This window comes from Tachyglossus aculeatus, chromosome 25 (genome assembly GCF_015852505.1).
Source record: "Tachyglossus aculeatus isolate mTacAcu1 chromosome 25, mTacAcu1.pri, whole genome shotgun sequence".
In the NCBI taxonomy this organism is placed as follows: Eukaryota; Metazoa; Chordata; class Mammalia; order Monotremata; family Tachyglossidae; genus Tachyglossus; species Tachyglossus aculeatus.
This window is the reverse complement of record NC_052090.1, coordinates 15480666-15507782: the sequence shown is the minus strand read 5'-3', so window position 1 is coordinate 15507782 and position 27117 is coordinate 15480666. Positions and strand designations below refer to the sequence as shown.

Here is a 27117-nt window from a genome sequence, read left to right as displayed (position 1 = left end):
TTAAACTGATTACAGTCGAATAAGCTGGCACTGGACAAGGTCAGCTAAAGAATTACTGCTAAGGGTTTAAAGTGTAGTCTTCCTTGGATAAAGTTTCCTCTGCTAAAATGACAGCTTCACTGTAGTAGCATGGGAAATCACACTTCCAGCCCAGAAATGGTACTCTCACCTGAGGTCCTCGCACTGGCAGAAAATCTGCTTCTGGCCGGCTCTGCCCATCAGCTATTTAATCTTCCTCTGCGCAGCAAAACGTCTTACCTGAGGAGGAGGGAGGGAATGGAAGAGAAACACGCAGGATCAGGCAAGCAGGGGTAGAGACTGGGAAGACAATCTTTTAGTAATGTGCAAGAGGCAGGGAAAGCTCTCTGCCTCACTGGGAGAGAGGATTGCAGCCCTGTTGGGAGCATCCTCTGTTGACACCCTGAGCAACATTCATTGATCACCTTTTCCTGCTTTGCTCTCCACTGCCAGAGGCCTGGGCTGCCAGGGAGAAAAGGAACAGGGCCTGGGGAGTGGGGAAGGAACATCATCAGTAGCATCGATGAAAAGGAAGCCGTAGTCCAGAGTTGGGGGCCAGGGCTCGTGGGAAAGGGGGGAATCTGTTTCTTGTGAGAAGGAGAAATGAGTGGATGAGCACCAGGAACTTGAGGGTGATCATTTGTTGGCTACATTCTTTTCTAGCTGATAAAGCTGACAACTTGATTTTGCTTGTATTTCCAAGGGACTGTTTTATTCCTCAGTTGGTTTGAGGATGGTCCCTTGAGGGGTCTCTGTCCAGGTTAGAGAGGTTATAGCCAAGCATTTGTTTTGATATTAAGGAATACTTTGCTGAGCTAGAAAACTAAAATAGCCCACAAAATCTTTAAAGAAAGCTCATTGGAGTGGAGATTTTGATGTTGCCTTATGAGTAATTTTGTGTATTCTTGAGTTTTGAGGGTCAGCAAACACCCTTGCAGTGCCTTTGGAATCAGGATTCCCTGGGCATTTTGATTTTCATTTCATGCAATTCAAATTTCTTTTTTCCTGCCTTTCTAGGCTGCAAGAATTATTGCCAAATTAGCAGCCTGGGGAAGAGAACTGATGGAAGGCAGTGACTTGAATTACTATTTCAACTGGATAAAATCTCAGCTCAGCTCACAGGTAAAAGAAACTTTGGGTGATGAGCATCCCCTGCCAATGAATCAACCTCCCCCTCCCCCATTCCTGCGCAGTACATTGCTCGAGCTTAGGCTGTGGCTCAGCCAAAGGCCGCTCTGAGCTTGTGAAAGGAAATAGCTCTAAGCGGACTATTGGGTGCTGTCTCCTTCACTTGTGTCCTGCTCTGAAGGGCTCATCCCTTTTCCCTCTCGTCTTCTTTCCTCCTCCTCCTTATTCTGGGTCTCTCAAGCAACAGCTGCATGCTGTCTATCCCTTGCTGCTGTCTCACTCCATCGTATCTTCCTTGTGTGGGATATTGGGCAGTAAGTAGTGGTGAGTTTCAGCCATGGGGTCCTCTCTTTTCCAGATCCATCACAGCCCCACTCCTCAGCTCCCGGGACTGAGAACAGGCCGGCCGGCTAGGAAAGCAGCGGCCGGGCCATTTTTCCTTCACCCCCGGAGTGGTCAGGAGTGGTGGCCGGGCCTGATGGGAGCAGAGTGGGTTCCACTGACAGGGTTAGCTTCGATAGAGTCCCCAGGATCTTTCGTGAGTCTTACCTTAGCCTTCAAGGAAGAAGTGAAGGGGAGACTCCATGGGGACGTTTGGGAGGTGGTGAGTCCCTGGGAATGGATGATGGGTGTGAGTGATAGAAGGAAATGGATCAGCGGTAGCTTGATGGGAATGAAGGCTTTATCTCGGGCGAGGACAGTCATGGAAAGGGCGTTAAGAGGAGGAGCAGGCTGGGGATCGACATTGGGATTGCGAGAGACCAGTGGTCCACTGTAATAGCTGGGTTCTAATCCCAGCTCCGTCACATCTGCAGAATGAGCTTGGGCAAATCACGTAACTTCTCTGTGCCTCAAGTTACCTTACCTGCAAAAGGGGGATGAAAACTGTGAGCCCTATGTGGGACATGGACGGTGTCCAACCTGATTAGCTGGTATCTACCCCAGTGCTTAGTACAATACCTGGCACATAGTAAGTGCTTAACAAACTCCATAAAAAAGGCAGGAATAGGTTTCTAGGCCAATGTACATTTAGACTCCTTTCTGAAAGGCATAGATACAACTGTAATCTCTATTGTAGATGGGTGCGACTTTCAAAATGTCAGTAAAAAGTCCCTTGCAAAAACATTAGATTGAAAATATCTGATTTTTCTGACATTTTGTAGGGGACTTATTTCTGAATAATGAGAATTGGAATACCAGTGTGATCATCACAGATTAAATAATTTCAGTGGTGCTTGAGCAATGTGGAAATAATATAGTGGCAAAAACTTCTGTGAATTGTAACCCTTCCATTCCTTCGTTGATTTTGGAAAAAATGCCGGTAGAAGGGCTAAACATTTTCACTCCAGTTGAATTTCTTAGGAGAACCGTGAAAGCACACTATCTCAGAAATTGATAGGTGTTTGAAAATGGGAAACAGATTTTAAAACCCTTCTTTCTCTGGATCAGAATTCTTAAACACAGCTAACACCATCTCAGTCTTATCATGTCTATTTTAAAAATGTGTTCTTGCTTTAATCAAGCTGTCAGCATTCTAACATAACCAACACTAATATTTCCATCAAATTTTGTTCTGAAATTCAATCTTTGACTTTCAGGAAAGGGAATTGGTAGGAAGGAAACTTAGGTTAGAATGACCCTCAGTATTTCTCTTAAGCCCTGGCTTCCAGTTCTCTTGGATTAAAATTTCCACTAACGCTCATAGCTAACAGAATGGCAACCTTCCTGAAGGAGCAATTGCTGTGGTTGCAGTTTTTAAATCAGAAACTGCTTTTTTCCTGTAGAAATGTAAAAAAAAAGCTTGCAAATAACATCTACATATTCACAAACTTCTGGATAAAAACCAAACAAGTCAGGAAGGATCTTCAGTTCTCTGCAGCTGTTTCTTTCTTAAACTAGCTCTTCTGTTTCAGATAAATGGATCCAAAGCGGGCTCTCTGCAAAGTTCTTGGTGTTTGCTTCTTTTGTCAGGAGTTCAGGAGCTCAGAAGATGAGGATGGTGGCATTGAGGCTTTTTAGATATCTGCATGTCTTCTTGCTGAAATAGCATACTTTTCAGGTTCTTGGTGCTTTACTGGGCTCTGACATCAATTTCTGCTTGCCTGTCTAGTAGAGCTTTGTGTCTATACTTGAAGGTGGGACACTTGTTAACATTTCTGCTCATGTGCTAGCATCGACCTCGATCTTCTGTTCTTCCAAGATTGCTGTGGTGCTGTTACTTTGGGTTCTGTTTACTTTTTCAAACACCAGAAAAGCGCGGTATTTCTCGAGGTGCCTATAAATGTTTTTTCACAGAGGGTCACTGTGTTTACCAGTTCACCATGTTCTGCTTCCCCTTTGGAGGGCCTTTTTAGAACACGGAAGCAGTTGCTAGGCTGTGTAGCAAGGCCACTTCAATGACGGATTAGGTTCCTTTCTGAACTTAATGTGCCTTGTGTTTATGGACAAGAAGCAGCATGGCCTAGTGAATAGAGCACAGGCCTGGGAATCAGAAGGACCTGAGTTCTAATCCTGGCTCTGCCACTTGTCTGCTGTGTGACTGTGTGCAAGTCACTTAAATTCTCTGTACCTCAATTAACTAATCTCTAAAATGGGGATTAAGACTGTGAGCCCATGTGGGACATGGACTGTAGCCAACCAATTTTTTTTCCTTTAATGGAATTAAAGCATTTACTCTGTGTCAGGCACCCTACTAAACACAGGGGTAGATACAAGCTAATCAGATTGGACACAAGCGGCGTGGCTCAGTGGAAAGAGCACTGGCTTGGGAGTCAGAGGTCAAGGGTTCAAATCCCGGCTCTGCCAATTGTCATCTGTGTGACTCTGGGCAAGTCACTTCATTCTCTGTGCCTCAGTTACTTCATCTGTAAAATGGGGATTGACTGTGAGCCCCCCGTGGGACAACCTGATCACCTTGTAACTTCCCCAATGCTTAGAACAGTGCTTTGCACATAGTAAGCGCTTAATAAATGCCATCATTATTATTATTATAGTCTCCCCATTTTATAGATGATGAAACTGAAACTGAAGAGAAGTTAAGTGACTTGCCCAGGGTCACACAGCAGACAAATTTTGGAGCCGGGATTAGAAACCAGATCCTTCTGACTCCTGGGCTGGTGCTCCATCCACTAGGCCAGGCTACTTCTATCTTGTATCTACCCCGGTTCCTAGTACAGTGCCTGGCAGTTAGTATGTGCTTAACAAATACTTTTTGTGTGTGTGTGTGTTTGCACACACACACTCATTTACACCCCGCCCCCCCCCCACTTTGGTTGCTGAAGAAACACTTAATGGAAGTAAGTCTTGAACAAGGCATAAAAACATGATAATAATACAGAGCTAGATCTTCTTCTCATAGGAAAAGTTAGGCTTTTAAATTCAGTCAACATAGTTCGTTAGCACCAGTAATAATTTATATTTATACTAAGTCTATGTAGTGGTAGAGCTTCTTTAAAAAAAGATAGCTTATGTTAGAGAATCTGTTAAAGATCTTCATACTACTTAACTCTTGAAGCTGTGTTTTTTTATTAGTTAGTAGAATACTGAATAGAATGGAAAATTAGAAATCCTTTCCCTACTAAATAGCATTAAGAAGAAAAAGGATTAAATTAGCTTTGCTTAATTCCATACTGTGTGAGGATACATTTAAAAAACCAAACTAAGTAATGAGTTATTTATTTTGCAATAGAAACTTCGTGGTAGCGGTGGTGCTGTTGAAACAGGAACGGTCTCTCCAAGTGATGTGAGTATCGAACTTCTTTAATTCGCCAGCCCCCAGAGCATACAAGCTTTGAATTACTGAAAAGAGTAACACAGATAAAGTTAGGAAGTTTAATAGTGCTAGTAATATGTAACCTGTCCCACAAACCCTCCACTAACATCAGAGAGCTTTTGGATAACCACTTGAGGTTTTCAAAATGTCATTTTTAGTAAATAAACGCGTTCGGTTTTCTTGCTCTAAGTGGACTTGTGCACATTGGGATTAGAAACAGTTTATATGCCTGCTCCAGTCTAAATTAGTTCTTCTAATTTGAAGCCTGTTAACTGTTCAAACTAATAAGTTACCTTGCAGATGATATTGTTGGGCAGAGAATGCTCAGTAGGTATATACCTACACACACTTTATAGGCATTTGTGGCTATGCCTATGTAGGCATTAAACAAACAGTGTGCTTAGTGGTTAGAGCAGGGGCCTGGGTGTCAGAAGGAAGTGGGTTATAATTCCGGTTCTGCCACATGTCTGCTGTCTGACCTTGGCCAAGTCACTTCACTTCTTTGGGCCTCAGTTGTCTCATCTGTAAAATGGGGATTAAGAGTGTGAGCCCCAGTGGGACAGGGACTGTTTCCAACCTGATCAACTTGTAACTATTCCAGCACTTGGAACAGTGCTTGGCACATAGTAAGCCTTAACAAATACCATTATTATTATTTATTATAAAAACTTAACTGTGAGCGCACACCTGTCTGTTCTAAAAATAGAATATGTTTGGTGAAAGTTAGGATTTAGTGGTTGTATGTGGAGGAGGAGGAGGAGGGAAGGGGAATTCTCCCTAAAGGATTAAAGTGACTGAAACAAACGTGGATGACTACCCTCTTGTGGGTCTGAATTAATTTCATAGTGGTTATAGAAAATAGCACTGGCCAGAGTACGTGTGTTAATTTAGTTTTTTCTCTTCTAATTAGTCCAGGATTTCACGGTTGAGGAAAATGTATGTATTTAACATTATATGCCATTCTGTTTGGCAAGATTTTGAAGAAAATGCCCTTATGTGTTTAGATTTATGGTTTTATTTCTGTTTGGATTGAAAAAACTGCATCTGGCACTGTTTTAATGTTTAGGCATACTTACAGGTTATTATGGCTTAGGTGATCAGAGCCCTAATGCCAGACCTTGATGTAAAGTTATTTTGACTTATGTGATGTAAAGTGGTTTGGTACAGCAGCAGTTCATCATTCTGCCACTCGATGGAACTGTAGAATAAAAGTTTCCTGATAGTGGTGCAAAATAAGACTATTTTAACCAGAACTAATAGGTAACCAGGTGTAAATCCAAATGTTCCAAGGCTATCCTTAAAACTGAGCAGTCCACTTAAAAAGCTATTCTATTTAAAATGTCATTGCAGAAGGTGGCTTTGCTATTAAATGCGCTGCCCTGGCTTTTTTGAATGTGGAAGTAGTAAGTTACATTAACTGAAATGTCCTGTCTTTGAACCTTAATGTAGATAGAATTCTTAGCAGTTTTGACTTGCTACATTATGGGCTAAAAGTGGCCTATAGAGCCACTGCTGCTTTAAAAAGATGCTTGCTACACAAGTGTCCATGTGATGTAAAAATCAGTGACCCAGGGGCTCTGAGGAACTCCATCAGCTCTCCCCCTTGTACTCTCATCCTTATGTTCATTTTCTTCCACTACACCCCAACTAGTGTTCTTCATTCCCTTCAAGCTAGCCTACTCACTGCGCCTCATTCTTTTCTCCCCTTCTGCCCACCCATATCTTCTCCCCTGTCTGGAACATTCTCTGCCTTTACGTCCAACAAACCACTGCTGTCCCCATCTTCCAAGCCCTAGTAAAAAAATCCCATCTCCTCCAGGATCCCTTCACTGATGAATTCCATGCCATGTTAGGATTTCACCACTCCCAAACCCCCACTCCCCACAGCACTTATGTTTATATCTATTCCTCCCAACTACATGTAATTAACTTTGGGGGTCTTCCTTGCTAGGTTATAAACTCCTTGAGGGCAGGAATCACATCTCCTAATCTTACTGTACTCTCCCAGGAAGCACTTAGCATCGTGTTGAGCACACAGGTGCTCATTAACTTGACCGATACGGCTGTTTTGCTCAAATCTGAGCATAGAAGAAGGAAGGAGTCTCTATTCCCTTTTTTTCCCCCTTCCATTCCTCTCAAGTATTTCACTTAGTAGAATGTGCCAGGGAAAAAAAAAAATGTTCTCTAGAATGCTTCCCCTCTCTGTCTTTCTTTTGGACTGTCAGTCACCTGCAGTGACTTGTAGGAAGACTGAGTCTTCCCGGTTTTAGTTGCAAGGAGCCTGGGGATCCAGGTTATTTTGTTTCCCACCTGATCCCAGTGGGCACCCTGAAACAGAGGGATGGTCCACTGCTGACCAGTATTCCCCAGGTGTGGCCTGCAAGGGCATCAGAAGCAGTTCCCAGGGACTTCCCCTCCTCTAGACTGTAAACTTGTTGTGGGTAGGGAATGTGTCTGTTTATTGTTGTATTGCACTGTCCCAAGTACTTAGTACAGTGCTCTGCACACACTAAGTGCTCAATAAATACGATTGAATGAATGAATGACTTGTCCCACCTTCTTTGTGTTGGTGTGAATTCCCTCCTGTCATATCCCCTTCCCCTGTTTTCATTCATTCATTCATTCAGTGGTATTTATTGAGCGCTTACTGTGTGCAGAGCACCGTACTAAGCGCGTGGGAAGTACAGATCGGCAACATATAGAGACAGTCCCAACCCAACAGTGGGCTCACAGTCTAGAAGGGGGAGACAGACAACAAAACAAAACAAACAGGCAGGTGAGAATGAGAAGCAGCATGGCCTTGTGAATAGAGCACGTGCCTGGGAATCAGAAGGACCTAAGTTCAAATCCTGGCTCTGCCACTTGTCTGCTGCGTGACCTTGGGCAAGTCACTTAACTTCTCTGTGCCTCAGTTACTTCATCTGTAAAATGGTAATTAAGACTGTGAGTCCCATAGGGGACATTGTCTGTATCCACCCTGATTAACTTGTATATATCCAGTGTCTGGCACATAGTAGGCTCTTAACACCATAAAAAAAGAAATTTCTCTTCCAAGTGGGTGACTTATTTCCAAGAAATGATCTCTTCTTAGTACAGCGCTCTACACACAGTAGGTGCTCAGTAAATGCTAGTGATTAATTCAGAATTGGATTCCAGTGGGATGCTTTCTCAGTGCTGTTAGTCCAGAATCCACTGTTAATTCTAACTGCGTTTGGATAGTCTTTGCCTTAGAGATGAATAAGTGCTAATAGTGGGCAAGATCAAAAAAAGACATTGGGTTACAAAGACAAGTGGGATTTTCTCAGCGCTTTGAATGCTATGAGCAGGACCCAGTAACATACCATGGCGGAAAGTATATGTGGCATCACTTAAAAAAAAAATCACTTCAGCAACTATTTGGAAAGGACCACGGATATTGTTATGACTCAAGACCCATAACAGAACCAGTTGCAATCACACATCTTGGGGAAGAATCTGTTTTTCACATGACTGTGAAGGTGCTTATTGTTTTAAATCCAACTTGTTTCCCTTTTTCACCAAACTCTCTATTGCTAAATTAAGTAAAGGGAGTTTCATCAGTGTTTCTGACATGAAGACCTGCCCGTAGTGTGGTGGCAAGACATTTAGCCTTTTAGGTACTGTGTTAATTTAAAACAGTATTTTTGATGGAAATCAGTATTAAACTTTTAAGGAACAAGATACCAGTTTTTCATTGTTGTCTTTGAATTTAGCCGGGTCCTCTAATTCCACTCTCATCACTTACTAAAAGTTTTAGTATTTTAATAGTTAAATTGGAAGAGTTTTGCCGGGGGAGGCGTATGTGTGTTTTTTCTTCAAATTATTAAAACTATTGAAGTAAGTGTCCTTGCGAATAGAAGCTGTTTACTGAAATGTGTCCTTGATGATGAGACAAGGAGTCTACCAGAGATGTGTGAGGCACTCTTTTGACCATGATCAGTACAATCCATGTAGGACATGCGTTTGTGTTGGTTTTTCCTCACTTAAATTCATGAAATGTTCAATGCAGAAGAGTTGATCCTTCAACCAGTGTAAATTTGCTAGTTATTGTCTTTAAGGCATAAGTGAAGTTTTGTGTTTCACAGCTTGAGTATTCTTATACAGCCTGTTCTCCCAAAGCATGAGTTTTCTCTCTCATGTTTTGGGTACTGTGCATGCTTAAATTTTCTGGGTGGTGAAATTTTTGCATTTCTCAGGCTATTGAATAGCAAAAAGAATACCTAGAAGTGTCAAAGTGCTTTGAGAATCTGATTTTTTTCCTTTCAGCAGCTGATTGGAAATCACTTTTTAGAATTGATTATAGCTATTAAATGAAATAAATTCACCTTAGGGGAGAATTTATTGGAAATGTGCTGGCTCTTCCACAAACACTAAGAATGAGCTACTTTCTTGGTTTTATATTTTAGGTACAGTAGCAGTTTAAATGCAGGGAATGGATTGCATTGCAGAACTGCAATATTTTATTTGCTTTTTTGATAGTTTTGGCCATTTGACTTAAATAATAATAATGGTATTTGTTAAGCACTTACTAATGCTTAATGATGTGGTTTGGACTCAATGGACAGAGATATCCTTTTAAAACGTTATTTGGAGGAAGAAAGCTGCTGATTCAGTAGTTTAGAGATTTTAAAAATCAACTAGTACCTAATTTTTTGGGTTAGAAATTTACTTTGTTGGTTTTTTGCATCAAGTTTAGAAGGATGACTTAAACGGTATATTATCAAGATGCGGTTTCGACCTTGGATGCAAGTAATAGGATTTTTTTGGAGGTCACCTAAAGGATATTTTCTCAAACTCCCAAAAAAGCAAGAGGCCACGGCTGGAGTCATATATTTTCATTTGAAGTCGTAGGTTTGTGTAGGATCCATCAGCCTATTCTTGAGTATCTGGGAGAGGAGTATCACTGGGAGAGGACCATTGGGGTGAGATGCTTAAATTATTTCCCCGACCCTGAGCCTGCCTTTCTTCTAGCCACCTTCCTTGCTACTGTACCCAAAGGCTATTGTGCAAGCGCCCTTGAGACTTCAGTGATCTGGTCTCACTACTTCATATTGCAGGCCAGACCTGAAACGTCCCGTCACAACTCACCGCATCTGTGTGGCAGTCTCCTATGCATCAGTTCTCCACCCCTGGTGTTATCTGAGCAGGTGCTTCCTTCTGTGAACAAAAATGATCAAGCATCGCCTGCTGCCAAATGGAAATCCAGTTGGAGCACATCTTGTGGTGTCGCTTGCTTGGACTGAGATTTCTTAAGCTTAAATGGAAAGCTCCGGCAGAAAATAAATAAGATACGCACTGCATAAAGTAATTAGAGTGTGTGAGGGGTAGGGAGGAGAGAAACGGGATTGAAAGCATTCATTAGCATTTTAGGAGAATGTGCTGCAGAGGAAATTGAAACCCTCCTGTTCAATCCTTTCAGTCTCTCTTCTACAGATCGTAGAAGAAAAACCAGATTAATTAGGACAGAGCACACTTGTGTTTTATTAGCTGCAGTTCTGTTGTGATGAACTGTAAATTCAGGGTATTTAAATGGGAGAAAACAGTAAACCAAAGACTTCTTTTCTCTCCCCAGTTCACATAAAACTTAGAATATTGAAGACTTTTAATAAAGCAGAAGATGGCGCAGTTTTATTGAAGACTTTGGTCAAATCTGCAGGCTTTGCAAGAAGCCTTGCCCTTTAGCATTCAGAGCACTGAGTTTGTTTGAGGTGAAGGTCAGGAGCAGCGGGCAGACTTACTGTAAAGTCCTTCAGGGGAGGCATCTTTAATTCTTAATGCTGAGCTAGTGCACCAGCCCGCCAGGTATGGGGCCATTAGCAAATATTTCCTTCGGTAGGGAGACCATGAACTTGGAGAATGAAACTTGGATGAAAATCCCAAGAATCAATAGGCTTTGTGACATCTTTTAACACTACAGGTAGAAAGAGCAGAGAAGAAAAGCCTTGTGGAGCCAAAATGTGCTATTTGAAGGGCATTCTGTTATCCTCTGGATTAGGAGAAAATGGAAGAGAGGGGTACAGTGCTCTTAGCTGCACTCTTCGTTTTACCTGAAAATTGCTCAAGCCATCTCTTTAAATGGGAATTGAAGAAGGGCAAAAAAATGCTAAAATCCTCCTCTTTCAGAAAGGAAAGCACTACCATTATCTGTGCCTTTTCCCATTAGGCAGAGATGTGGTTTTTCCACCAAAGGCGATGGTTGGAAGCCCCAGATTCACTGTTCCTTGGCCATTAATACTTATCAGTGATTTTAGCTGAGGTCCTTTCAGTTATTTTATTTGGCCTTTGTGTAAAAGTGTTCATCTTCACCCATCATCTCCTCTTAGGTTTTTATTCACCAAAACAAATTTTAGGACATCTAAAATGAAGTTTCTTGCTTACGCCAACACTTTCTAGTAAACAGAATATAATTCATAGGCTAATTAATGAAATCAATATTTGTGTTGGCACTTGGTAGCGTTGAACAATTTCTTGGTATTTAATTTCAAGGCACGAGTTTAGAATTTTTTGTTGGCAGCTCACATTGGCTTTGGGAAAATTCAGCACTGTTGGGCCAGAGATGCCAGGCCAGGGGCTGTGGAACGAGCATTTGGCTCCATTGGCCTGCAGTTGTGTTAGGAAGACATGATTCCATGTGTTTCCAGAGACTTTTCTCTTGGGCAGAAAGCAACAGGCTCCCAGTCCCTCCTTGCAGGGTGACTGGCAGAAAATCAGTGCCAAAGCAAGATTATGCCAGCAGCTCTGTCGCCCCTTCTCCCTCCTGAGCGAGTGGGAATGGTTGGTGGTGACCAAATTTGGGCAACTCTTTGGAAAAGTCCATCTCCCCCTTCTGCGTTTAGGGTGGACCTGTTCAGGAGTGTCAGATTTAACCATGAGGAAGCCATTCTAAAGAGTAAAACATAATTTGAAGTTGATTTAGCCAGTAAATGCCAATTAAAATGTGGACTTCAGATTCCCAAGTCCCCGCCACCCACTGTGTTTGTAGTGTCTCTGAAGGGTTAAAAAATAGAGAATGGGAGATGCCTGAGTCCTGGGATGACATCCACGGTGGAGCCGGAGCCCTCCGGCTGGGCCCTTGCAGTCACCTTCCTTGAGCTGGAAGGGGCCGCTTAGCCCACCTCCTGCCCAAAACCGGGTCCTGCCCAGAGCTCTGGTAAAGTCCCTCACCCCAAGACCCACAAATTAAAAATAGGTCTCCAATATTTTGGGAGACTTGATCTAACAGCATGATAAGACAAACTGCAGGTTTATGCGTAGTAGTATAATCCCATTTTACTACATTTAGAATTTTGCAGAATTTGGCAAGTCGCTCCTGATTCACGCTTCTCTGTATTATAGTAATATGCCAGGGGTGATGGTGCTGAACTCTTAAAATGGAGTAAAAAGTACATCCACTGTATCAAGTGTATAAGATAATCTTAAATTGGTTGACATTAGTTTGGTAGGCAAAACTTCTTAAACTTCTGAGAAGCAGTTGTAGCTGGAAATGAAGACAAACATTTAGGATTAACTTTTTTAAGAAGACTCCTAATTTTGGAAGATTCCAACAACCATCAGGATAAAAGTTGAGTGAAAGTTTTATGACTGGGTATTCTCATTATTTTTAGGTGTCCAGGCTCTCATACTTTTCACTTGCATCTTTCAAGACCCTTATTTTCTTTTCTCTCAGAGTTCCCAGTATGTCCAGTGTGTGGCTGGATGCCTTCAGCTGATGCTCCGAGTTAACGAATATCGCTTTGCCTGGGTGGAAGCTGACGGAGTAAATTGGTAAGTTTTTTGTAAGACTCTGATCCTGAAAACCTGTTAGAACACCTCTGCTAGTAATTCTCAAGTTCATTTGGACCTTGAATTAGAGGTGTAGGAGAACTTTGAAAGTAGGATCTGTTACCTAGTTAACTGACATTGGCACGTGGAGATAAATGTCATACGGGTTGGATTGGGGTTTCTCATCCTCGGGGTCAAAGTGGGGCACTACGTTCTGGGTAATTGGAGGCATGTAAATTCTTAAATCCAGGCAGCTGAATAGGCTTGACCATGGATTGGGTAGCAGTATTATCTTCCGACACCACAGCTGAATGGGTATACATTAGACCCTGGAAGAAAGATTTTATCTCTCTGTAGTTGTGACTGAAATGGTGGTCTCTCTGCTCAAGCAGTGGTATTTATTGAGTGTTTACTGAGTGCAGAGCACTGTACTAAGTGGCTTGGCGAAAGTAAAATAAAAGACAGTTAAGTGTGTATGCAATCCCTGCTCACAAGGAGCTTATGGTCTACAGGGGGAGATGTATTCAAATAAATTATACAGGAAAAAGTATACTGTAAGGATGTATACATAAGTGCTGTGGGGTGGGGGTGAGTATCAAAGTGCTTAAAGTTACACAACCGAGTGCTTAGTCTACCAGCAGGATGGTCTAGTGGTTAGAGGATTGGCCTGGTAGACAGAAGGACCTGGGTTCTAATCCTGGCTCCACCATCTGTCTGTTGTCAGAGCTCTTTATGAAAGATTTGCATTTTAGAATATTGAGTACTTGGTAATGAATACAAGCCACATTTTAACCAAATTAAAGCTGCTGATGTTCACTGGGCCATGTTTACTTCCACAAAAAGGGTTTTTCTAGTGCTGTTAGAGAATAAAATCTCCAATGCCACTCAGGAAGGATAACCATTGTTGAAGACTGTTACTCCATGGTCAGTAACACCATACTATCACATGGACCTTGTAAATGCCTGGGGACACTTGGTTCTCATTCCCAACCTGGGATGGGATAGTCTAGGGAGGTATTCTACCCCATTCCAGGTGTCTGTCCGATCTTGTGTGCTCAGAGAGGAAGGGGCTGAATGGGATGGAGGGTGCGTAGCTCTCATTTTAATCCCTAGTGGTGTTTGGTTAGAGGGAAGTAGCATGGCATAGTGGATAGAGCGTGGGGCTGAGAGGCAGAGGGTCATAGGTTATAATTTCAGCTCCATCACTTGTCTGCTTGACTGATCTCCAAAACCTGCATTCTGAGTTTTTGCATTAGCTGTCAAGTCCAACATTTTACTTATTCTATTTCCTGTAGCCTGAATAGAAGTTTGGTCTGCCAGATGAATTCTTAATCTTATTTATGTCAGTGGTGACAGATCCAAGTGATAATAATATTGTCTTAGCCATCAAAAGTAGTTAGTACTAGTTGGTGTACAAGGGGGTTCCTGTCCTATAGAGTGGCTCCATGGAGATACAGCAGAAAATACAGCCATTTGAGATTGAAATTTACAGCTGAAAGGGTGAGTTGTGGCCATGAATTCCAAACCAGAGTGGTGGCCAGTTTGTATTTTTTCTGCTGTTGAAGACTTTGTAATAAAGCTATTCTTTTTTTTTCCATTCCCCCTCTATTTTAGACCAAATGCAGGAAATACATTTCAAATAGTGTCTATTCTCCTGTCTCTTAGACTGTAAATTCTGAGTGGGAGAGAGACTCTGTCTAATGTGAATATACTGCATTCACCCCAGTGTTTAACATAGCGCATGGCACATTGTAAGCAATTAACATATACCACAATTATTCAACGTATTTACTCTAAACTTTTCTCTAAATTTCTTTTTAGTATCATGGGAGTTCTGAGTAACAAATGTGGCTTCCAACTTCAATATCAGATGGTTTTCTCGATTTGGTTATTGGCCTTTAGTCCTCAAATGTGTGAATATTTGCGTCGTTACAATATCGTCCCCGTCTTGTCCGATATTCTTCAAGAGTCCGTCAAAGAGAAAGTGACTAGAATCATTCTTGCAGCATTCCGGGTAAGTGACTACAACTGGGACACCGATCAGTGTATGTACTAGAAAGCTTAATGGGGAAACGGATCGGTGAACATTCTTCAAATCTATGCACTTACAAACTGTATCAACTTATCAAGTTTGGACACTTAGTAGTTGACACAATAATAGGTCGAGTCGAAACACTTGACTGGATTTTAATATCAAAATATTTGTATGTTTCTCAGTGATTGGAGTCAGAGTTCATGGGTTCAAATCCCGGCTCTGCCAATTGTCAGCTGTGTGACTTCGGGCAAGTCACTTCACTTCTCTGGGCCTCAGTTCCCTCATCTGTAAAATGGGGATTAAGATTGTGAGCCCCACGTGGGACAACCTGATCACCTTGTATCCCCCCAGCGCTTAGAACAGTGCTTTGCACATTGTAAGTGCTTAACAAGTACCATCATTATTAAGAAATACCATCTAACTCAGGGGCAAGTTAGCTTCAGTTAGGTTTTTTGTTATCATTTTGTAGTCCAAAAATTGTGGACTTTGGGGAAGAAAGTGGGCTTTTTGAGATCCAGCAGCTACCTGCCCCTAAACCCAGTGGTCTATATTCAAGTTGCTCATTATTTCATTATTATTTCAAAGTTTCTTGGCAGGAACTGACCATTAAGCAGGCCAACAAAAAGCCCCTAAAGACTGCTTGGTGAGCACACGCCACTGTCAAGGCATGGTTTCTTGGTTTAGCAGTTATTTCCAAGTGGAGACCATACCTCCACCATTGAAATTTTCATTATCAATTGGCTGAACTCCGAATTCTCCGGGCACACCACGTACCTGTGCAGTTAGTTGCCATGGCCCAGATATGCGGGATGTAACTTCACCAGTGCCGTCCCTTCCCCATTGTTTGAAGCAGAGGAAGACTGGGCTGCTACTGCTCCGTGAACCACGTTGGCCAAAGCCTAAACTCAGTGTGCACGTTGGTCCAGAGCTGCAGATAGGAGGACTGAATTATTGGGGAGATTGAAGAGAGAATCTGAAAGGATCTTTATTGACCTTCACTGCTTCCCCTTACCACTCCATTGCAGGGACTCAGTTGCAGCTTTTCACTGAAATGACTTAGTTCCCTCCTTGACTAACACCCGATTTTTAATTCACTCAGATTTACTGTGTCTACCGTGCCCAGACTAGAATTTTGGGGCGATCTTAAAACTGAGATACCTAACACCATTTCTTTACTTTTTGATATCCTTGGAATTCAGCTGAAGAAAGGGGGTGAAGAAAACAATTAGATGAGAAAGACTTGTAAGCTTTGAGTCCCACATAATGTTAATCCAAATAAGGTTGGTGAAGCTGGTTGTTCAGTCAATTAAATCCTACTTGTGTGTTCTTTCCTGTCACTTAGTACCCAGTACTTAATAAAAAAAGCATGGGCTTCGGAGTCAGAGGTTTTGGGTTCTAATCCTGGCTCCGCCACTTATCAGCTGTGTGTTAAGGCAAGTCAGTTAATTACCTGTGCCTGTTACCTCATCTGTAAAAGGGAGATTTAGACTGTGAGCCCCATGTGGTTCAACCTGATAACCTTGTATCTACCCTAGCACTTAGAACAGTGCTTTGCACATAGTAAGCGCTTAACAGATACCATCATCATCATCATCATGACTACTCTTACTAAATTAATTTCCTTTTGGGAGAGCAGTTGTGCTTATAGTAGTAACACAACCTGTAATTTGCAGTATTAGAGACTCTCTGGAACTAGCCCCATCATATGCAATTACATGCATTTTGGGATGCTGAAATTTTTTTCTTCTTGTAAGACCAAAGAACACTGGATGAGCCGATCAATTCTTTTGAGTTCTACCCTACTGTAAGATGGCTTCTGGGCCATTTCCTGCCCATCAGCTAATTGGGGATATCATCTGACAGGATTGCCATGAGGTTGAATTTTTTAAGTGTGTTGAGTTTCTTGGAGACAGGGGGCTTGATGTGCAGAAATGAGATAAATATGAATTGTAGCATATGATAAGCAGAGATGATGCTCGAGTTCAGCTGTTTTAAAGTCTGCTCTGTGACTGGGGCAGCAGATTGATTAGCTTTTACTGGCTCCATCAAAGATGAGTTAACAACATCCTATGTGCAGCAGCATTAACAGTGAATTCTTACCCACAAGATTTCTGACTTCAGATAGGCATCCCTATGTCCCTTAGCATGGGAGAGCGAACAGTCCATACCAATGGAGCTGAAAGAGCAATGTTTTGCTCTTGGAGCAAGAAAAAAGTGATCACTTTGACCTTAGGGAGCTTTCCTGAAGGCTGCTTATAAAATGCTGCTAAAGAAGGTTTGGAATTGTGAAGGTGCCAGGAGAAGGCAACAATAGGTAGGCGACGGGCCAAATTCAAGCAAGATCCAGGTTTTCTTCCCAGTCCTTGCCTCCCCCAACTCCTCGGGCAACTGGGGCCATCAGGGCCACTGTGGAATTTATAGCTTTGTGGCCCGTGGTCCTACTAGGTTAACGTTGGGGGCTGGGGAAGAACCCAACTCCACTTGAGTTACTCCAGGGTAGTGACTTGCAAGATGTTTGGCTATGCTTGAGTTCACTCTAGCAAGGCTGAAAGCGGGATTGTGTAATTGCTACAAAATCATCAATCGTATTTATTGAGCGCTTACTATGTGCAGAGCACTGTACTAAGCGCTTGGGAAGTACAAATTGGCAACATATAGAGACAGTCCCTACCCAACATTGGGCTCACAGTCTAAAAGGGGGAGACAGAGAACAAAACCAAACATACTAACAAAATAAAATAAATAGAATAGATATGTACAAGTAAAATAAATAAATAAATAAATAGAGTAATAAATAAATAAATAAATAGAGTAATAAATAGAGTAATAATCAGTAAAATGATTTGACCTCGGGATATACATCCTATATGATAGGGCCTGATCCGCATTATTACAAGAGTGGGGCGGACAACATCAGCAAGAGTTTAAACTTGCAACCGTTTAAGGGAATGAGCTCAATTGTGGATTGGCACGCCATACCTTGGGTCAGCTTTCCTTTGTTGCATCTGGTGTTCAACTTCCTCATTGCTGAAGTGTCCTAGAGACAGAGCACTTCAAGGCTTTTATTTTTTCCTTCCCTCCTTGTTTTCCTCCAGCTGCATAAAATATCTGACAGAGCTAATTTGTGTCCATGTGCTTTTCGAAAGCAGCGTGGCTCAGTGGAAAAAGCACAGGTTTGGGAGTCGGAGATCATGGGTTGTAATCTCGGCTTCGCCACTTGTCAGCTGTGTGATTTTGGGCAAGTCACTTAACTTCTCTGTGCCTCAGCTACCTCATCTGTGAAATGGGGATGAAGACTGTGAGCCCCATGTGGTACAACTTGATTTCCTTGTATCTACCCCAGCACTTAGAACAGTGCTTGGCACGTAGTAAGCGGTTAACAAATGCCATTATTACTATTATTATTTTAGGCTGGTTCTGACCTGGAGCAGTCAGCAAGGGACTGACAGAGAACTTGAAGCCAGTACACTGAAAACCAGGACTTTATTATGGCTTTCTTTTGTTCTCCAAATCCCTGATATCTTCTCAAAGACTTAGCAGAGATATTCTGTGTTACATCCTAAATCTGCGGAAGGGCAGCTTAATGCTAAAGAAGTCAGAAAGGTTGTTGAACTGCCATAAACTGACCCAATCCAGCAGCTGTTGAGCTGTTTCAAATGTAGCTGGGAATTAGTCCTCTCTGTTATTTGAAGCAGGTGCTGGGCTGGTGGGTTTGCAGTTTTTGGGATTGCTGGGTGCTGGCTAGGTTCGCAACTGCCTCTTTAATGCATGAAAAATAGAATGTTTAGGGGAGTTGACCGAATCCTACGTATCTTTCTCGAGAATCTTTCTCCTCCCTTGACCCTTCCGTGGCTTAGTGATCTCTGCGGCGGTCCATGTTGACTTCTTTAGCTTGTGTTTTTTCAGTACTGATTATGAGAGGATTCTAGAGCCAGTGGAAACAACTGGCATCAGTAGCGAGTGTGATTTCTCGGGTTTTGTTCTTTTATATCCTAACAGTAAGATTGAGCTGCTGCTCATTGTTTTAGACTTCCTGGATGTTGTGGCAGTGGTCCATTCTCCTGCCATATTCAGTTATGGTCTCCAGAGTGAAGGATTTGGAGTTAGGGCTTCCTGTTGGGTTGGGGTTGTGCTCTCTGGACTCATTTGGGGGCTTCTGGTGTGGTGTGAAGTGCTGGGGTTTCCAAAACTATTAGTTCAATCAGTCAATAATATTTATGGAGCGTTTACTGTATACAGAGCACTATACTAAACGCAGGGAATGGTACAATATAACAGAGGTGGTAGACGTGTTCCCTACCCACAAGGAGCTTACAGTGTAGACGGGGAGAGTTCAGCTGCCTTCAGGATTGTGACGTCTGTACTCTGGGTAAATATTGGCCCTGTGTGTTAGTCTAAAACAAAATGGACCAAGAAAGAGAGCAGAGAGGCAAAATAATGAGTTGGGGAGTGAGGGGGAAAAGAAAGATGAGTCCAGAAAGGGAACCTGGAAAAATGAAAGAAACAAGAGGATTCAAAAAGTAAAAACGGTTGGCAAGAGGGAAAGGGATAGAACCCGAAGGAGAAGGATGTAGGATCGGAGGATGTTCAGACAGAGAGAAAGGAATGCAAAATGGGATTTAGAAAAAGCAAAGGAAGAAAGAAAATGAAAAAAAGAAAGTGAAGAATGAGGAGGGGGGTACCAGAAAGAAGAAACATGAAGGGAGATTGAAAGAGAATGTGAACTTGTAGATAGTGAGATTTTTAAATTTTTTTAGGAGGGTGGGGGTCGACTATGTGCTAACGGGTTTGGGGAGGGAAGGAGTTTCAGGCCAAGGACACAGCACAGTGTTGGAGTGAAGAATTTCCTGTTATTCTTTGACCTCTGGTGTTTCCCAAGTTTTGTCAGTTTTGAAATGTATATGTTTTTATGTTTTCCTTTCAGAACTTTTTAGAGAAATCCACCGAAAGAGAAACACGCCAAGAGTATGCCCTGGCTATGATCCAGTGTAAAGTTCTGAAACAGCTGGAGAACTTGGAGCAGCAAAAATATGATGATGAAGATATTAGTGAGGATATTAAGTTTCTTTTAGACAAACTTGGTGAGAGTGTCCAGGATCTTAGGTAGGTAATATAACATACCTAGTGGAAATTTAAATAAGCAATCTGCTTCCTAGATTTGACTTTTTTTTCCTAAGCTTGTAGGAAAATTTTTTGAAATAAATCTCAGTTGACGTTTTCCTCCCATTTTCTTTGGAGTGTGATGATTTTTTTTTAATCAAGTTCGTAATTTTGTCAATATGCTCTGTGTTCCCTGTATTTATTTTTAGATTATGCTCATCAAGACACTTTATCAGAATGAAGCATAGGTTAAGATTTCCAGATTCAGCTGTCACTCATTGTAATATGGGTCCACAGTTCTAAGACCTAAAATTAAATCAAGATCAGGGAAAATAAGAGCAAAAAAAGGAATATTTGGCGTTAGATCCTGTTACTGTTATGTGAAACATTGGCTGATGTGAGAGGCTGGTAAAAAAAAAAAAAAATCTTGGCAGACAGCTCTGTCTTGATATAAATACAGTAACAGAGCTATATTACTCATCTGTAATTGACTAAACAATTCTGAGTAATTTTGCTTTTTTAAAAAAGTATATCAAGTCTTGGTTCAGGAACCAATTCAACATTTATAAAGTTGTTCCTATTGCAAAGTTTCCACCTTGGATAACAACTTGGTTCATGAAAACTGTGTTCAATCCACCAGTTAATTTTTGGAGGCCCTGAATTGAACTATTTCCTGGCCGAGATCATTCTATAGTTATAGCTGTGTTCTCTTACTATTCAATTAAAAACAGTTCAGCAGCTCTTCTATTCTTGATAACATACCCAGAATGAACAGGTAACAGTGGTAGCTGGCATTTCAAAGGATGCCACTAGCCTATTTATTTTTTGTTTGTTTTTGCTAAGTGCTTGCTATGTGCCAGGCACTGTACTAAGCGCTGAGGTTGATATAAGATAATCAGGTTAAATTATCACCTAAGGCAATGATGATTTAATTTTCATTTTTTGGAAGGGTGAGGAATGGTCATTCTAAGCTGCCTGAAGAGTAGTTTTATTATGCGGTTCCTGTGGGAAATGGGGCATGCAATGAGGTGTACTTTCGTCTCTTGTCACTTGAAGGTTCAGACTGTGTTGGGAAGCTGCTTTTGCTCACTTTTTATATGTGTCTAAAGCAGCCAATATGTTTAGAAACTGTTCCATTATATGCCAAGATGTTGCTGTACACAAGGACAAATTGCTGGTTACTGCAGAACAAATCCTGGTAACATGTAGTTCAGTCCATCAGTTCATTATTGAAGGCTCAGAAGGCTCATTTCCCGGCCCAGGTGTTTTTATAAGTCATAGCTATGTCCTTTTCTTGTGCATCTGAAATGAGGACAGGTACTCTCCCAAGTGCTTAGTACACCCTCAAGCTCAAGAATCTGTGAAAGTGTAACGTAAGACTATTTAGAGCATAGCTTAGTATTTCTTTAAGATTTGTTGACCTCTTTCTTTATAGTTCTGGGCACTTGGGTACCTGCTGATATTTTCTGTAGTGCCCTTGTAAATGGTAGAATATATGTGTATTACCACCAAATTGCCTTAGAAATGCCCTGATTAGCTGTTTTGTACAGTGCTAAGTGCTTAGTACAGTGCTCTGCACATAGTAAGTGCTCAATAAATACGATTGATGATGATGATTAATCAGGTGAACTTAATGGCTCAGGGCAACTGTTTCCCAACCATTTAGGAGTAAGAAAAACAGTGTTTCCCTGTGACTCAACCTGTTTCTAGAAGGATCCTCTAATGGCAGGTTTTACTTAACAGCTATATTTAAACTTTCCCAGCTCATTTGATGAATACAGTTCAGAACTCAAGTCGGGAAGATTGGAATGGAGCCCTGTACACAAGTCTGAGAAATTTTGGCGAGAGAATGCCGTGAGGTTAAATGAAAAGAACTATGAACTGTTAAAGTAAGTTTAGGAAATGAACTTCTGATTCCTTTGTACCATGAACTATTTTGTGTGTTTTTTCATATTAAGTTGAGCTCAAATTGTGGTGATTTTCGATCTGAAACAGTGTTCACCTCTTTGCTTTCCCTATGTGCTGTGTATTTACTCCTATATCTTCAAATAATTTGACAGTTACTGATCCAGGTAAATATTTGTGAGACTTTCACAGGGGTTAATTTAGATCTAGGCTCCTGTTTGTATATTCACCAAAACAGATCTTGTTTTTTGGGTGAGCTGCCTAAAGGGAAGTGAAAATAGAGAAAGAGATGATATGCCCTCAGACGCCTGGTACAGTGCCAGATATCCTTTGGATGCTCAATAAATGTGATTTATTGAGTACATTATTCTAGGGGACAGGTAACATGAATCTGGTAGACTAACTCCTTTGCTTACAGGCCAGAAGTCTTGCACCATTTAAACCCATAACTTTTTAAGTTGGCACTCTTAATGCCCAAGAGATTCTTTTCTAAAGGTGTTGAAGGGGCTGTAGACTCTCTTCCCTATGGATAGAAGCCCAGTCCCGCCAACGGGGAAATGCACAGGTGTGTTCATGAAACTCATTTTGCATTTTCCTACTGAGGGAATTCATTAGACATTTAGGTGAAAGTGATACAGAAAGGAAATATATGGATCAAATGCTTTAAGCTAAAATTTGCACTTTGGATAGTCCAATCACTTGTACATATTGGGTGACCTGGTTGTTGTGTGTCTCCTCCTCCTAGACTGTGAGCCCGTTGTTGGGTAGGCACCATCTCTATATGTTGCCAACTTGTACTTCCCAAGCACTTAGTACAGTGCTCTGCACACAGTAAGCGCTCAGTAAATGCAATTGAATGAATGAATGTTGTGAATTGGATGGTTTCAACTGCCCATGCTCCCAAGAACAGAATGATTACTCCTTGCTTCTGTTAAAGATAGAAAAGAAATTATGGTGGGGTGGGGTGGGGTGGGCAGAGGAGGCAGAAAATTGGGATTTTCAAGTATGCAAGGAAATCCAAGTAGTGGGGTGTTGTTTCAGTGTGAGTGTGTGTGTGTGTGACTGTGAGTGTGTACACACTCACATTTGGTTTTAACAAGTAACTCTTTTTATCCTAAGCTATTTTGAGGGACTCCAAAAAAAGGGAATCAAGAAAAAGATACTTGAACTTGATGGTAGCTTTTTCAGAAGCATTAGAGAAATTATCCTCACCTTGTTCTTGGGGAAAGTAAGCTAATTGCATTTGAGTAAAAATAGAAATCTTGTACCAGGTCTTTGTTCTCAAATGCAGCCGGCGTCCAAAAAAAAGAGTAAGCAAGCATGCTATTTCATTTTAAGATGTTCTTAATTTCAAGAGGAAGGCCTGTCTCCTCTTGGTGCAGCCAGTGTCAGAATGTAGCTGCTGTGGCCACAGGAAGGCACTTCTGGCCCTCAAAACTGTGTGATAATTGAAAAGCAGTAATGAATCCAAGAGTATCTAAAGCTGAACTGCCTTCATTTCAGTCTTAAAATTAATACTATTGTTTTGGGTCACTTCCTGAAGATATTCCTTTTGGCCTCAACTGTACCCTTGTTGACTTGTAATTTGCTAGGTTTTGCCCGTGCCCTCATTTTACCTGTGGAAGAAACAAAGCTGGCCTTGTTTAGCTGGCAGCTGAGAGTACCAACCATAATCATTCAGTCATATTTATTAAGCGCTTACTGTGTTAGGAGCACTGTTCTAAACGCTTGGGAAGTACAATCCCGGCTCTGCCACTTGTCAGCTGTCTGACTTTGGGCAAGTCACTTAACTTCTCTGTGCCTCAGTTACCTCATCTGTAAAATGGGGATTAACATTGTGAGCCCCCCGTGGGACAACCTGATCACCTTGTAGCCTCCCAGCACTTAGAATAGTGCTTTGCACATAGTAAGCACTTAATAAATGCCATCATTATTATTATTATTATTATTACAGGTCGGCAACATATAGAGACAGTCCCTATCCAACAGGGGGCTCACAGTCTAGAAGACTAGCACATCAGCCACTCTGAATTTATGCTGATATTTCACCAATTCATGTTCATCAAAAATTGCTGAGTGGGAAATAACCTCTTATGGGCATGTTTTGAGTGCCAAGTTCAGCACCAATAATAGTAGTAGTGGTGGTATTTGTTAAGTACTTACTAAATGCCAGGCACTGTACTAAGCGCTGGGATAAGTATAAGCAAAGTGGGTTAGGCACAACTTCTGTGCCACAGTCTGATCCCCATTTGACAGATGAGGTGACGGAGGCACAGAGAAGTGAAGTGACTTGCCCAAAGTCACACAGAGACAAGTGGCAGAGCTGGGATTAGAACCCAGGTCCTTCTGATTCCCAGGCCATGCTCTACCCACTAGGCTATGCTCTACTCACTACACCATGATGCTTCTCTTCCTTCTTTCCTCTCCTTCAAATAGGACCACCAGTGTCACTTATTACACTTACTGAAGCACACACATTTGATGAATATAAAACGTTTTTGTCAAGTGATGGACATGCCTGGCAGAGATCACGGAGCTCAGCACAGTCTTCTAGAAATCTTGTTCAGAGACCTTAGCGGGTATGGAGAGGAAGAGGCCTGCTAAACTGCTCAAATGGAGGACTGTAGCCCCATCTGGTACTCTGTCTGCCATCCCCTTAGCTAGATGAAAGTAGAAGGGAATGGGAGAGCCTGACACTTTGAGCATAAACACACCATTAATGACTTAGGCCTAGGTGGTGACTTCAGCATATTTATTAGCTATTGATATTTTGAAAATAGAGTTCTAGCAAATGTTTCATCCCAAAAGTTTCCAACACACTTGACCTCTTTCCTCAGTATTCTCTTTAGCTCGTTCATGCTTTTGCATATCTTAAAGAGCACAGTTTCATCCTGCACTATATTCAAGGGATTAGAGAAGATGCCTTTGCCTGCAGAAGGTGTGTTTTCTGTCACCTGTGGCGTGAAATTTTGATCCTTAATTGTAACCTCTACTGATACTAAAAATTGGGATGTTTGTCCCAGTTTTGTCCCCCTTTTAGACTGTGAGTCCACTGTTGGGTAGGGACTGTCTCTGTATGTTGCCAACTTGTACTTCCCAAGTGCTTAGTACAGTGCTCTGCACACAGTAAGCGCTCAATAAATACGATTGATTGATTGTCCCCTCATCCTTACTTACTGTGGGCCAAGCACCATGTTGAGTGCTGGGGAAGATACCATACAGTTAGATAGAAACAGTCTTTGTCCTACGTGAGGCTCTCAGCCTAAGCCAGAGGGAGACCAGGTGTTTCATCCCCATTGTACAAATGAGGAAAAGTCAAGTGACTTCTCCAAGGTCACACAACAGGCAAGTGGCAGAGGTAGAATTAGAACCTAGGACTTGTGACTCCCACTTTCTACTAAGTCTCCAACAACTAGAAGTTATTGCAGAAACCAAAGTGAGTAATTTGGGTGGGACTCCTGATTCAGTGGGGTGAAGCCACTAGAAATGCTCACTTTCTGAATTTTTTTTTTTAAAGCTTCATCTCCCTGTTTTTCAGCCATTCCAAAACAAAGATCGGAAATGGTATTTTTTTCATCCCAAGCCTTTGGCAACTCAAGTGTATTGAATGTGTTTGTTTTATACAAATTATTTATGAGATTAAGGACCTCCGGTACATTGTGTGGAAGCACAGTCTCTTGAAATGCTCTTCCTATCATAGAGAAGAGCACATTCTGTTTTAGGCTCTCCAGCCCTGTGCTTAGTGCTAAACGGGAAATAAAACCCGTGCCTCTTGGTGAGTTGATGAATAACCAAAAATAATGGCATATTTTGCTTTTCCCCTTTTATTTGGGTGGCGATAAGAGGTGTGGGGGACATTGTTTTGCTCTTCCTTCACCTTTTATGTTAGAGGCTGATAGATGAGGGGACAAGCTCTTACCATTCTTTCTAGATAAACTGAGGGATGAAATGGTGAACCTCAGTCTTTCTCATTTTTCCCAGACTCAGTTTGTCAGCTGGAAAGCATGTTGGTTGCTTTCCCAAGTTTCCCAAGTCATGGAGAAAGCCACTTGTCGAATCAATCAGTGGTATATATTGAGCACTGCTGTGTGCAGAGCACTGAACTAAGTGCTTGGGAGACTACAGTACAATAGAGAAGCAGCGTGGCTCAGTGGAAAGAGCCCGGGCTTGGGAGTCAGAGGGTCATGGGTTCAAATCCCGGCTTTGCCAATTGTCAGCTGTGTGACTTTGGGCAAGTCACTTAACTTCTCTGTGCCTCCGTTCCCTTATCTGTAAAATGGGGATTAAGACTGTGAGCCCCCCGGGGGACAACCTGATCACCTTGTAACCTCCCCAGTGCTTTGCACATAATAAGCACTTAATAAATGCTGTCATTATTATTATTATTATTAATAGAGTTGGTGGCCACGATCCCTACCCACCAGTCTGTAGTGGGAGACAGACATTAAAATAAATTACAGTTAGGGGAAAGTGGCAGAGTATAAGGATCTCTATATAAATACAGATGGGGCTGAGGATGGGATGGCTATCAAGTGCTTAAGGGGTACAAATCCAATAGCAATAAGCAAGGCAGAGAAGGTAAGACCAGTAGGGAAAATGAGGGCTTAGTCAGGGAAGCCCTTCATCTCCAACAATGCAGCAGTAGGTGAGCTAAAGAAGTCACTTTTTAGAGGAGAAAGGGTCAGAAAAAAAGTATCTACCCCATTAGAAAATGGGGAATGCCTGGGTCTAGCTCTCGGAAGGAAGAAGGAAGGAGGGGTAGCCAGAGTGGGCCCCGAAGAAGCCACATGAATCTTATTGTATTCACTGAGCACTTGGACACTGATAGAAAAGAAGGTGATTAATAAAGATGAAAAGAACTAGAACAAAGGAGTTTTAAAGAAGTAGACTGCACAACCTAAAATTGATTAGGAAGGTAGAGAGAGAGAGTGTGTACGTTTGTACATGTGCCTTCCTACCTTGGGCCCTCAGTAAACTTGTGGAGACACATCTTAAAGCAGGGAAAGGACACTGCCAGTCTCTATTGCTCCCTATCCCTTTCCCCCTTCCTCTCCTTCTCCTTGAAATCACCTGAGTATGGTCTCCTTTGTACTCCTGTGTATGTCTGTTTTACTATTTTAATGGCCTATTTTTCTTTTTGTCATTTGATTTCTGTTCTAACTATAACTTAGTATCTTGACAGTTTGTGTCAACTGTCTCTCCAGCAGACTGTAAACTCCATCATATAATTTCTTGTATATTCCCGAGCGTTCTGCACCCAGATCGAATGACAGATACAGCCCATTGTAAATTATGGTCCCCAATGCCTTGCCCTCTCTGACTCCAGTCCAGTTAATGTGTTGTTTGTGACCATTCCGATCAGAGGCCCCATTGTGAGCTT

General features: G+C 41.9%; 1 protein-coding gene across 2 annotated transcripts in view; it reads left to right on the top strand.

Annotated features, from left to right (window-relative positions):
• Positions 1-27117, top strand: part of ATP6V1H (ATPase H+ transporting V1 subunit H) — a 59552-nt gene that overhangs the window by 17881 nt on the left and 14554 nt on the right. Inside the window, exons 6-11 of one of the 2 annotated variants that reach the window (XM_038766602.1) lie at positions 1036-1140; positions 4835-4888; positions 12603-12700; positions 14519-14711; positions 19657-19835; positions 21596-21721. In XM_038766602.1, coding sequence (XP_038622530.1) covers positions 1036-1140; positions 4835-4888; positions 12603-12700; positions 14519-14711; positions 19657-19835; positions 21596-21721 — 755 coding nt within the window. The remainder of the gene's footprint in view (positions 1-1035; positions 1141-4834; positions 4889-12602; positions 12701-14518; positions 14712-19656; positions 19836-21595; positions 21722-27117) is intronic. The other variant, XM_038766603.1, reaches the window with a different exon arrangement.